The sequence below is a fragment of the Pelodiscus sinensis genome, chromosome 14, assembly GCF_049634645.1.
Source record: "Pelodiscus sinensis isolate JC-2024 chromosome 14, ASM4963464v1, whole genome shotgun sequence".
NCBI classification, from domain to species: Eukaryota; Metazoa; Chordata; order Testudines; family Trionychidae; genus Pelodiscus; species Pelodiscus sinensis.
Window position 1 is genome coordinate 44180511 of NC_134724.1, and position 13842 is coordinate 44194352.

The 13842-nt window shown below is 46.0% G+C and overlaps 1 protein-coding gene across 4 annotated transcripts in view; it reads left to right on the top strand.

Annotated features, from left to right (window-relative positions):
- Positions 1 to 13842, top strand: part of APBA2 (amyloid beta precursor protein binding family A member 2) — a 192597-nt gene that overhangs the window by 123239 nt on the left and 55516 nt on the right. For all 4 annotated transcript variants that reach the window (XM_075897719.1, XM_075897717.1, XM_075897720.1 and 1 more), the window contains 2 exons: positions 8049 to 8129; positions 9292 to 9328. In XM_075897719.1, the coding sequence (XP_075753834.1) occupies positions 8049 to 8129; positions 9292 to 9328 (118 nt within the window). The remainder of the gene's footprint in view (positions 1 to 8048; positions 8130 to 9291; positions 9329 to 13842) is intronic.

Genomic DNA, 13842 nt, shown 5'->3' on the forward strand with positions numbered 1-13842 from the left:
AGCAGGATGGGGTTGATGGCCCTCCCCACACGTGAGAGGATACAAACAGGGAATCACTGGGTTGCCAGTAAGGATGTAATAGTGTAGTCGATTAACCGATTAACCAACAAGCAAAGCTTATAGGTTAATGCTATAGACTACGTGCATTCCCCTTTCCTCCCCTCCAGTAAACTTTTTAGCAGGCTGGGACCAAGCCCGGCTCAGTCCTGGCTCGTGCCAGGTCTGGGACCCAGCTCTGCAGTGACTCTGCGACTGTATTAGGAGCCAGGCAGGCAGGCAGCTCGGCTCAGTTCTGCTCATGCCAGGTCCGAGAGCTTAGCCCCGCCCTAGAACAGAGGCTGCTATCACCCTGGGGCAACAGGCAGCCAGACCATGAGGGGAGCTGGTTTTTAAAGTGGATCCCTTCAGCACCCTGTGCTGCTGCCTCGGATACAGAGGCAGCAGCGTGGAGTGGCAGGGGGCTCCTCAGGAGTGGGGCTAGAGCACAATGGCTGCCAGACCCATCCCCGGGAACCATAGAATAGTTGAGAAACCAATATGAATTCATGAGGTTAATCGACTATTCAATTAACCGATATTTCAAATTCCTAGTTGCAAGAGCCCTCTGGAGTTCCCTGAGCCCAGCCCCTTTCCAACAGCAGGAGCAACTCCAACTTACCCAACCCTGGCAGGGCTTCGTGAAGGTGGAACTGCAAAACCCGCGGAGAGGAAGAATCCACCCCCCCCTTTTCCTAGAGAGCCCCATCGCAGTGCTTCACCACCCTCCTGTGACAATAGCACGAGAGCGCCAAACCTGCATGAGCATGGTTCCAGCCGTTGATCTCCCCACACCGAACTGGTTCCCGACAGAGAAGTAGCTGTCTGGTGTGGGAAGCTTCCGAAGTGTGTTGATAACCTGCTTCTGAAGTGGAGTAGCGGGTCGCATGCGAGTGTCCCATCGCCTGAGGGCTGGGGCGAGCCACTCACACAGCTCCAGGAAGGTTTCTTTCCACATGCAAAAGTTCTGGAGCCACTACTGGTCATCCCACTGTTCCATGATGATCCAGTCCCACCAGTCAGTACTCGTGTCCTGCTGTCAGAAGCAGCAGTGCACAGTGTGCATTGGAGGGTGGGAGGGGTTGTGGCACATGGAGAGAGGTGAAGAGGTGCCCCACAATAAATTGCAGGTCCTGTTCCTGCAGTGCCACCTGTTCCTGTAGTAACTGCACCAGGAGGTGCGGCAGGGGGTCTAAGAGCTGGTGACTGCTTTGCAGCAGGTCCGGATTTATGGCAGAAGTGTTGTGGGATCTGCAAGGGCAACCAGAGCACGCAGTAAGATGAGTTTGCTATCCCTTGAGGAGGTAGGCAAAGGTGAAGAGTCTGACACACGGCCATAGAGGGCAGCCCCTTTAAGCACAAGGCTCAGATAGCCTCAGGCAGCAGGTCCAGGAAGTGACTGCTGTCTTGGTGCCCTGCCTGAAATGCTTCCAGGGGGCTTTAAATGTGATTCAGCTTCCAGTCAGTGTGGATGTGCTATTTTGATATAGATCTGCAATATTGCAATGGGCATTTGTAGTGTAGACATGCTATTTTGAAGTAGCTATTTTGAGTCTTAATTCCAAAATAGCTTATTTTGAAATAAGCGTGTAAGATAGACATACCCTTTATTATTTTCCCAAATTTACCTACAGGTAAATACTGCCTCCTCATATCATTTAACCACTTGCAGCTAGCTAGTGTTTTCGTATTTGGTCTGTTTGAGGCTTCAGTAAAGAGTGGGAGAGGTGCAGAAGAGGAGGAGGAGGAGACTTGCTCATCATAGCTATTCACGGTAATTTGAAGGGGCAGGGTTTAGGGATAAACCCTGTATTTTATACCTTTACTTTCGATGGTATTTCCAATGATGCTGCATAGTACTATGCTATTATGATGCTGTCATTTAAAACATGTTTTGAAAAGACGCTTTCATGTGTAGAAAGTTCAGCAGAGGTGGGCTAAAATTAGTCACCTAGTCTGATGATAAGGAAGCAGATTGGTGTCTTCTGTTTTGAGGAAGAGAAAAAAAATATTTTTGCTCTTTTTCAGGTATACTCTTGAGATTGGGGAACAGGAAGGGAAAAGAGCGTAAAACAGGTCTTTGTAAAGAAGCCCATAATTTCTTTATACTTTAAATCATGTATATGTATATATATAGCTATGTACACTAACACATTTACCCAGTGTGTTGATCTGGTCCTTAAAGAAGGGTGCAGGGCTGGAGGCATGGAGAATGCAGGAGTCAGGGTTGGGGGGTAAGGAAGGGTTCTGGGCAGATGAATATGAAGAGGGGTGGGTGGGGAAGCCGAAGGTGTCTCCCCCCCGAGATTCATACCAGGGCTGCTTGCTCTTCCCCTTCCTGTCTCTGTCTGAGAGTGAGAACAAAGTGCACAGTTTGTCTGCCCCCCGTGCTCCCCAGCCAGAATGAGGAAAGCAGCAAATTGTGCACTTCCCCTCACTCCCTGATGCAGGGGAATAGCCAGGCATGTTCCCATACAAATTGTGTGTGTGTGTGGCGGGGATCTTCAGCCCTTCCTACAGGGTACCTGGGAGGTGGGAGGTTTGGGACTGAGGCAGTGCCTGATGTATGTGTGGAGGAGGGGCATCCCTCTTCACTTGCTTGGAGATTCTGTCCTTTTTCTCTATGGTTTTATGAGAAGCAATCCCATTCCAGGCACATCACGTTTTCCTGGCACCACCAAACCCTTCCCTTGTTATGACAGGAGGAAGCTGAATTCCAAATTAGGTGTGCCTAGGTCTTATCGTTTAGGAGTAGTTATTGGACAAACAGACAAACTCTCTCAAATATATAGTAGTCAGCCTTCTTCTGGATTTGTATCTGTCCCATATAACAGTTTGTTAATAGGCATTAACTGAAGTGCCGGAGAATAATTCTTAAATGAGGGTACCTGAACAGGATGTCCAAAGCCTATACAAATTGTCACTTTGGTACATGAATGTGCCTATACACTGGTTTGAGTGTCTGTATGAGGAACTGGGATATCTTGTTAAGGCATCTGTATAAGTTCCTATCTTTACGTGGTAGAACTTGTTTTCTTTAAGCCAGACAGTCTCTGACAAATCTGTTATAAATGAGCTATGATCATAGTAGGGATGTAAGATCCGTTAACCGGTTAAATGTTAGGTTAGCCTAATGTTCAACCAGTTAACTAACTAAGCAGGATTAGGGTTGCCAGAGGGTTGAAACAAAAATACCGAACACCTCCCCCCCCCCAAAAAAAACTGGGAAAAAATTCTGTTCAAGGGGGGGAGACCAAAGTTGTTGAGCCAAAAAAAAAGGGGGAGGGGCGGGAATCCAAGACTTATTAAGCAAAAAAAAAATAAAAATAAAACAGCATTAAAACAGCATGTTAAGAGTGAGTGCAGGGATAGGAACAGGGGAGCAGTTGAGCACTAAGACACGGGGAAGCATTGCTTCCCCTAGGTCTTTTGGCCGGCAGTCATTTTGTGCCAGCAGCCTTGGGGAACCAGGTAAGCATGGAGGGTGGGTGTTGGAGGCTGGCAGGGGGGAGGGCGGGCGCTGAGTGTTTGTAGGGTTGCCAGGTGCCCGGCATTTTCGCCTCCTGGCCAGGGAAAAACTCAGAAAATATTGGACATCTCAGGTGTCCGGTATTCTCTGAAGTTTTTTACCGGACAGGAGGCGAAAATACCGGACTGTCGGGTGAATACCGGACACATGCAACCCTAAGCAGTATCCTGGGCAGGAGAATCTTCCAGCCTGGCTGCAGCAGCCCCCTGCCCATGGGGCTCCCACTCCCAGCCCCATGCAGGGCTGGGTTCCAGCTCCCAGCCCCAGATGTGTGTGGTAGGCTGCCACCTCCCACCCCTGGTAGTGCAGACGCCTGTTGGGGCTGACGCAGCCCTTCAACCACAGCAGGCCACAGTCGGGTGGCTGTTCCCAGGCACCAGTTAACCATTACCCGTTCACATCCCTAGATCCTAGCAGATCCCAAGTTTCCATTTAAGCTGTAATTTCTCCCATTCCAGGGTATGGTGCTTTATCATTTTCTTCAGTTGTAGGTAGTTTCCTCACACTTCATTCAGTAGATGTTACAGCTTTAGCTGTCTGTCACTTCCGGTGTCAATGCAAGCGAATCTCCTTCCATATACGTACGGCTTGGTTCCTAGCTCTCGTCGTGTATGGACTATGTGGGTAACTGAGCCGAACTCGCAGTTTCTAAACAGTCTTGTCCTGTGGCACCTAAAGCAAGGGCAGTGTTTTTTCCTGTGGAGCAAACGGAAATCCTGGAGTGGAATACCTTTAAAATAGAAACCACCTCTTAATGTATGGCTGCTGCTGCTCCCCCTAATGGCAGGAAGAAAACAAGGCCTAGAAACTCGTCAGACTCCTCTTTTCACTTCAGATTCCTCTGCCTGGTGAGTCCTCGATTCATCAGCCAATGAAGAGGCATGGGAGAGCACTGCTCCCCTAGGCCAAGAGGTAAGAAGAGGATAGAGTGAGCTGCTGTTTTTTAGTTGGACTGCTTCCCCCTCCTCCCACTATCCCTTTTGTACCCGTAAGACCATACTCCAAAGATAGGTCAGCCGTGGAACACAACAGTAAATCAAAGTCATAAACAAATGATACATATAGAAGAATCATTTTCACTCAACATCCTGTATAAATGGAGCTGAGGAGTGTGGATCATAATTATTTAAAGGAGCCACTGGAAAAACTGTAGTCATCATGTGTGGCGGTTCAGTAGTCAATAAAGACACATTTATGGGTGTAGGTAATATATTGACTAGCAAAGTAGTATAAAGGATAGCTGCTGATTATGGATTCTGCATAATGAGTTCTAATCTTCGTTATAGCCTCTACAAACTAACATATAACATACATAGTAAATATGTTATTGCAAACATTAAAGGAATGAAGTAAACTCAAGTTCCCTTCTGAAAACAGCAATTTCAGTAAATGTCTTCTATAAACATTTTTAAAAAATCTAATCAAAATGATGAAATAATTAGATCTAGTCTTATGATAGTATGGAATTGCTAATAAAATTGAGCATAACTACCTACAAAGAGGATTCTTCATATCAGAACCATGTCTGATTGACTAATGTCCAGATGTATCTTTTTATAATAGGTGTTATTTTTTGGTGTATATAGTAATCTGAAATCTAATTTGCCACATACAGTATATGCTCACTAAAACAGCTCAAATGTTATTCTAGCCCACTTCATTTGTCATGTGCTGATGCGTTTTTCGGTTCAGCCAAGCGTGCAGTAACCAGAACTGACAATCTTTTTTTAAAATAAATAAATTAAAAATTTAAAATGCCCTTTCACATATTTGAATCGATATATTTACTGTCATTCTTTTTTATAGATTTATACATTGCCATTATAGTCATATCGTTGCCCCTGCTTAAAGCATTTTTATCTAATCCCAATATTTTAAACATAATTTGACTGTGATATTTGTGGTGGTCTGACTATGGATGTTTGTTCACTCATATTAATATATTTTGCTGCACATATTGTATCAAATTAATTTAAGCATTTAACATAATAAGATTGGTCTTGTCTCAACCAGAAAAGCATTTATAAACATTAAGAGACTGTAGTAAGCTTCTTGACTGTCACAGCCATATATCACTATCTAGCTCAAAGTTACCCTTGAAGCTTCATGAAGCTCCTCCCTAGAAGTCTTGGTAGTATGGGCAGTTTAGACATTTGTTTCCTGAGACCAATGTGTTTACTTGGGAGGACAATGCCCTACCAAGTTGCCATATCTGAAAATTGAGCAAATGAGAGTGAGTTTAGAGTAGGGATGTAAAAATATATAAAAATTCGGATTAACCATGGAGCCCGGCTGCTGGCTGTGGTTGTGGGGGCTGCTTCTGCTGAGTCGGGTTCCAGTTAACTGGTCATTGGTAAGCATCACCTGGTAATAGTGATGTTTACTGGGTAACCGATTAACTGGTTACCCTTTTACATCCCTAGTTTAGAGGAACTTGTATGTCCGCTATAATGGTCCTACAGAGTCAAGTTTTTGCCCTGCTGACTATTATCCCTCCAGAGAAAAATGTGTCCCTGATTCAAAGATAGAAACTCCCTCTAGCCTACAGCTACATACTGGCATGGAGACAGTCAGAAAGTGAGAGGACCCAAGCAGTCCAGAAATGAACTTTCACACTGCCACCTGGAAATAATAACTAACTGGCAATATTTTGCATTTACATAGCACTTTAAATCCCAAAATATAAAAACAGTTTACAAACCTTAATAAGGTAAGCTGCATGATGCCACTGTGAGGCATGCAAGTATTACTACTTTTATAGACAGGGGAAATCAAGATACAGAAGTTAAGTGACTTCCCCAGAATTATACAGGGAATCTGTAGCAAAGTCAGAAATACAATTCAGTTTTTTTAGGTTTCTAAGATAAGAGCTTGAGTATGAGTTGTGTTGTGTAGCTTTGCAACAACCCTTGCCTGGCAGCTGAGGCAAGAGGGTTGCCCCTTGTACCAGCAGACTATCAGGGCTTCACAGCATATATCAGAAGCGGAGGAAGAGTTCTGCTCCTGAGAAAAATGGGATTGCAAAGGGAATGATCTGAAATGCTTTGAAGTTCCCTGCTGTGGAGCTTGATGATTTTCTCTTTTTGTTGTCATGACAAGCTGGAAATCCTGCTGCCGCTATGCCAGCATTTTCCTTAGGGCTTGCATGGCCTAAAAGGTTGTAGATAGAACAATGGAGGAATTTGTCAGTGTTAGGGTTCTGTTTCTCAGAGATGAAATACCCATTTCTGTGAGGTCCTGCACCACTCTGCTGAATTTTTGCATGCCCTTGAGTGCCCTTCACTCCCACTGTGGTCAAAGGGTGTGGAGGCCATTAAGCTAGTTCAAGGACCCCAGTTCCATGAGGGTCTAAAAAATCAGAATAAGGTGAAAGGAAAAACAGACTCAAGTCCTCTTTTTTTATTACTATAACACTCAAATTAAACTGCTTCTGTAACCTAGTGCTGGAATTTTAGCTTTTGTTTTTATGCAGGTTTGGGCAAAATACCCTCCGTGGGCTGGATCCAGCCAGCCAAGCTGCTGGATCCAGTGTGCAGATAAAGCGGGGAGCCTCAGGCAAACTCCCTGCCTGCTCCCATGTGCTAAGAAAAGCTGCTGCTGGGCTTTGTTTGAACAGCTGTGAGCCTTTATGAACTGCTTCTGCCCCCAGCACAATCCCATTGGCTGGTTTCCAGCCAATGGAAGCTTCCTGTTGCAAAGAACCCTCCCCTCACCCCCATCCTTCAGGCTCATAGCTGTTCAAAAACCACATGACATGTGGAGCCAGTGCGGGGCTGGGGTAGGCAGGGAGTCTGCTTGCAAAGGCTGCTGACTGGCAGTCAAGCAGGTAAGTCTCCCAGTCAGAGCCTGCCTCTGGCACCCCAACCCTTTGCCCGCCTACCCCACATAACCCAAACCTTCTGCCCCCCCTTGTCTCCTCCCAGATCCTGCACCCCAGTCCCCTGCTCCAGGTCACAACTGCCTCTTTCACCCAAACTTCCTCCCAGACCGCACACCCTTTCCTGCACCCCAGTTCCTTACTGCAAGCTCCCTTCTGCACCCAGCCTCCATCCCAGACCCCGTACCTCCTCCATTAGTATGGAAGTGCAGCCCTTGACCACTTTCCAAATTCTTGGAGAGCCCCCCCATCAAAAATTATTGCCCACCTCTGTTTTTATGTCTAGTGAGTGTAATTCATCACTGTGCATAGAGCTATCATGAGGCTCATGCATCACTTATGTCCCCATAAGACCTATTGTGAAGGCTTCAGAGGAACAGTATAGACTGGGTTTATCTGTTTTGTTTCAAACACAGGGGCTGCACTAAGGACTGGGTGTTTTCCTTCATGCAGATGATGGTTTTGGGCATTATTTGCTGTCATTTTCTTACCATATCCTCAATCAGTAACGTTCAAGGAACTATCTAGCCTGCTGACTATTTTCTTTGTGATTTATTTAGGAGAGCATGAAAAAAGGAATGAAAGTGTTTTTCTGATTACTTACAGGTATGCAATGGTTTAGAACAGCCAAGGAAACAACAACGTTCTGACCTAAATGGACCAGTTGATAACAATAATACATCAGAGGTAAGTACCTTAAATCCCTATTCCCACTACTCTTCGCCTCCCCCCAATTTTTTCCCCCATCATGGGCAGAAAATAGTTCATTAAAAGAGGAGGATGACCCTCTCTCTCTGAAGTAAAAGCAGTTCAATGGCTGCATATTTCTTGTAGCCCACAAAATTTCCATGATCCAGTAGCTATGGCAGTTACTTTTTATAATAGTCCCTTTTATAATACAGACCCAAAATATACAGCTAATATAGGAAGGGGACTTCAGAAATAAGGAGATTTTAGAAATTATTGCTTTTTGTGGCCTTTGAAAGTAAGGGCAACATCAGAATGTACTTAATTTCCTCTCCATCGCTTTCTCGTGTGAAATTGCTGCATTTGGAGTCAAAGGATTGCTGTAGGAATAATCTCTCCTAGGGATAATTCAATCTGCAGATTCACACATCATTCATTGCCAAAGGACCAACTGATGCACGGCCTCACAAGTGGCCTCTGTGGTGAGCTATGTACCTGCTCAGTCATCTGTGAAAAAGATGCCCGATGGGTGCTATAGATGGACTAGTGGCACTGAATAATGGAGCAAAGAAGGAGTCTAAAAATGCAGAGTGAGGGTGTGCTTGGGGTTGGACATGACGATTAAGTAAAGACCAGACTTAAAATCTGAGGGGTGTGTTATCTAAAAGGTGCACAAGGAAGACTATGGTAGTAGTAGCCTGTATGTAAATGAAGATTTGCACATAACAAAAAACCCTCTTCCATCATTAGGGAAATTAACCCCTAGACTAGAGAAATTGATGCTCAAACTTGTATAACATTGCCTGCAAGGGAGTCTGTGAACTGAACTTCCATTGATTAATATTAAAGTAGCATCCAAAATCCCTAACTAAGACAAAGGATTAGGCACTGTACCAGCACAGGGAGGGTTCCAATACAGACCCACTCTAGTTTTGTTGGGTTAGTATTTTATGTTTTAATTAGACCCATGAAATTAATTAATTAATTAATTGTATTTAGAAACATTATATTGTCTAAATAGCAGCCATATAAAATTACAAAAAGAAAATTAAAATATTTTAAAAGAATTAGGTCTAAAAATGGATCTTTATTATATTAATGGTCTGAACTTCATTTTGCTCTTTTGATAGTTATGCAGTGCATTATTTTTACTTCCTAACAGACAAAGAAGGTGTCTTCATTTCCAAGTTTTGTTGATGGTAAGTAAATTTGACTGCATTCTAAGGTTACAGCAGTATAAAGCAAAATGCTGAAAACACAGGTTGAGTAAAAAACAGGCATAATTTATTTATGCGCAATATACACCTTGTGTATAAGCCAGTAAAGTTGTCACCCTGCTCTCAATAGAGTCTATATGCTGTGAATAATGTTCAAACCTATCCTTTCTTTAGGTTTGGCTTAACCGAGCTATCAGCAAAAAACACAGTGTAAATTTTGGCCTGATGTTTGACCTGATTTACAGTAGGAGTTTAGGTTGAACTAGCCACATTAGGTCAATTTGCTAACGAGTCTGCATCACCATGGCCATTCTGCCAACTTTAAGGGCTGTTAAAGTTGATTTTGGTACTTCTCTTTTTCATGAGGAGTAACAGTAAAGTCGACTTTGCATGTACAGAACACAGCACTGTGAAAACTGACATTCTTGGCCTCCGGGACGTGTCCCACATTGCCCCAATGTGACCGCTCTGGCCAGCATATTCAACTCTGCTGCTCTCTAGATGCACAGGAAAAGGGAAAGTTTGAATTTCATTTCCTGTCTGGCCAGCGAGGCAAGCAGACCTCAGAGCGGGCAGCACAAATCAGTAGCACACCTGGCCATGAATGGCCAGGATCACAAACAAACATTGGCATGAAATGTGCAGGAGATCCTGGACCTCACTGCTGTGTGTGGAGAGAGGAATCAGGCAGAACTACAAATCAGCAAAGGAAATGCTGATATATCTGGTGGAGGAAGGATTCACAGAGTATGGCAGAGGACGGATTCACCAGGGACACTGAGCAGTGCTGTGTGGAAATAAAGGAGCTCACACAGGTGTACCAGAAGACAGAGGAGGCAAACGGACAGTCTGGGTCAGCACCACAAACATGCCACTTCTATGAGCAGCTGCATGCGATCCTAAAGTGGGACCTAACCAGCTTCCTAAATCAGTCCATGGCATCCTCCCAAGACACTCCTGGCAGCCTCAGGTGGCAGCGTGGAGGACAGTGTGAATAATGATGATGAGAATGGTTATCAGGCGAGTGGAACATCACTGACAGCCAGGACCTTTTTATAACTCTGGAGACAGTCCCCTCCTCCCAGGACATATTGCTGCTGGGCCCTGGTGACAGGCAGGCTCTTCTGGTGAGTTCACATTTTTAGTGATGCTACAAGTGGGTTAAGGCGATTGGGTGTGATCTGTGGTAGCCACGCTGCCTGCACAGTGGGAGCTCCTGGGAACAGCTTGTTACTGTGTCTGGAGACAGAGCGGGAATCCTCCCTGCACATCTCCATTCAGCTCTCATAGAGGAACGCTTTCATCCTTCTCACAGGGTTTCTGGGGAGCCTGACCTTATTCCGTTCTCCACCAGTAGGACACCTTTCCACACCATGCCAGCAGTAAGTGGCCTGGTATCATTGCAGAATAAGGTTCAGGTTTCTGGCCATGTTCAGTCAGCATCTGCTCCCTATCGCTCTGTGTGATTCAGAGATGACCAATATCTCACGTGACAACCTGGATGAAGCTGGGGAAGATAGGTAGCTGATACCACTGAGGCAGTACATCCTCATTTGCTCACTTCCAGGACAGAATGGTTTGAGCCCTTCCTCCGCCACCACACCTGGCCTCACTTCCTCCTTTGTAGCCGCATGAACCCCTGCCCTGCTGCCATGCCTGGGCCCCCTCCCCCACACAGGCTCCTCAGTGACCACATGAGCCCCCTACCTATTGCCACACCCAGCCTCTCCTTCCCCTGTGGGCTCCTGTGGGAGGGGAAAGTTTCCCTCTTCCAGCAAATGGGCAATGGCACCCTGTCCTGCCACCACACCACTAGGGCCCCCCTTTGCAAATGCAGATGCTTCTCCAGCTGTGGGTGCTGCTATTTGCAGGCACTGTGTGGTACATGCTTTCAAAGTGGATGCAAAAGAGAAAGCCCCAATCTGTTCATTTCTATGCCTGCCACCAAACCAAGCCCTGCTGCTTCCTTAAGATATGTGGGCTGTACCTGCTTCATAGTTGGTAAAAGCATAACTTTGGCCTTGTGCGTAACGCAGGCCTGTTGTGTTTGATAGGCGTTCCTTGGTGCTAACAGATTAGCTTCTGCATTCTGCAATGTATTGTCTCTAATGTCTTCCCTTCACTCTTTTTGTTACAGCAAGTGCAACAGTGAGCCTGTTGCCCACTCCCCTGACTCCTCCAGCTGTTTGGTGAGCATAGATTCGAAGGCAAAAACATAATCAGGATGACATGTTCAATGAGCAGATGCAATCTGCCCACACAGACAGGGTGCAATTAAATCCATGGAGGAGAGCGATGCTGTAGGAGATGCAAACGGAGCGTGAGGAGAGGAGAGGAAAGCTTGCAGAAAATGTGAAATCAAGACACAGGAGATCTTGAGGCATGGGGGGCAGCAAACAGAGCTGCTGACACGCCCGCTAGAGTCACAGGAGAAGCGGATGGAACCCAGAACCTCCTCCAGCCCATGCTGAACCATATGCCCTCCTCATCAAGCTCCATGACATCCTCTCCCAGGTGCCCTAGAATGCGGGGGAGGGAGGGATAGGAAGTCAAGGGCAGCCTTCCACTCAGCCCTCATGGCTGTCTCCTAGAACTGAAAGCGGTCATTTCCACACCTGGAATTGCTGAACAGGAGGTTTGTAAGACGTCACTTTCCCTTGCTTCTCTCCTCTTCCCCCCGAAGTTCCCACCCTGAACTCCTTTTATGTCTCTTTCCTTGTGTTCTCTAAATAAAAATGCACGATTTCTCAACAGCAGTATCTTGGTTGCTTGTGGGGCAGGGAGGAGGGGTTTACAGACCAGCACACTTAATACAGGGGGCACCTCATTCAGAGCAACATACATGATAGTCATATAACTGTCTGGTCATTCCAAAAGCTGCTTTCCAAAGCCTCTCTGATTTGCAGTGCCCTTCAATGTGCTCTCGTTAGTGCACTGGTGTCTGGCTGCTCATAATTAGTGGTTAGGTGATCTGTCTTGACCCCCTTCTCTGGCATAAAATTTCCTCCTTGCTTTTACAGATATTTTGGGGCACACAGCAGGCTGCCATGACAATAGGAATGTTTCTTTCGCTGAAGTCTCACCTACTCAATAAACTGCAAAATCTTCCCTTTAAACGTCCAAAAGCACATTCTATCACCAGTCTGCACTTGCCTGTAGTCGAACTGCTCCTTACTGCAGTCCAGGGTGCCTGTGTACGGCTTCATGAGCCAAGGGTAGACTAGCCTGCAAATATCACTATTAGCATTTTGGTGCCTCCAATGGTACTTTTTTGGTCTAGGAAGAAAGTTACATCATGCAGCTTTCTGAATAGACTGGAGTTCCTAAAGATCCATGTGTCATGTACCTTTCCCGATTAGGGATGTGAGAGACTAGTCGACTAGTTGCTTATCCTCCCTCCCCCTCCGTTGCCTCTATCAGAAAGAGGCAGCAAGGGGGGAAGAGGCGGGGGTACTTCAAAGCAGCAATGCCATGTGGAGCTGGGGTCTGACCCCAGGCTTCACGTGGTGCTGCTGCTTTGAAACACCGTGTGCAGCTCAGGGCCAACTGAGGAGTCCCCAGGCTCCATGTGATGTTTCAAAGCTTCAGTGCCGCATGAAGGCCGGGGTCAGCAGGGGAGTCCCCAGCTGACCTTGGGCTCCACACGGCGTTGCTGCTTTGAAACACCATGGGGAGCATGGGGTCAGCGGAGCACCGACCCACTGGCCCCGTGTTCCCCACAACACTTTTGCTGTTGAAGTGTAGCAACTGCCTTAGGGCTGTTGCTGCACTTGAAAGGTGGAGATGCCCTATCGACTAATCGAATAGTTGATGCAAATTGCATCAAATTTGCAAATTAGTCAATTACTCTAAATTTAACATCCCTATTCCCGACCATCCCACACTGATGTCAGTGAAATGGTCCTTATGATCCATAAACATCTGCAACACCATCGAGAAGTAGCCCTTGCTGTTTATGCACCATTTGGCAAGATGATTGGATGCCAAGCTAGGGATGTGCATTCCATCTGTCAACCCACTACAGTTAGGGAACCCCAGGTACGGTAAAGCCCTTCACTAGTTCTGCATGTTTCCCAGAGTCACTATCCATCATTGCAGAAGGGCATCGATTGCCTTGTCTACTTGGATCACAGCAGCCCCCACTGTAGATTTCCCACTCCAAATTGATTCCCAACTGACCGATAGCTGACAGGCGTTGCAAGTGAGCTATTACCACTCACTTCTCAAGTGTCACAGCGGGTCTCATTCTGGTATTGCTGCTCTTCAGGGCCGGAGAAAGCAATTTGCAAAGTTCCATTCAAGTGGCCTTACACATGCAAAAGTTTTGCAGCCACTGTTGATTGTCCTATAGCCTCATAAGTACAGTATGTGGTACTGTTTTGATGAACAGCCTGTTTTCCCTGTAGATAGCTGAAATATCCCCTCAATCGTAACTTGAGATGATTTTGTTTGGTAGTTCTATAACACCGACCCATACAGTTCTCTCTCTCATAGAT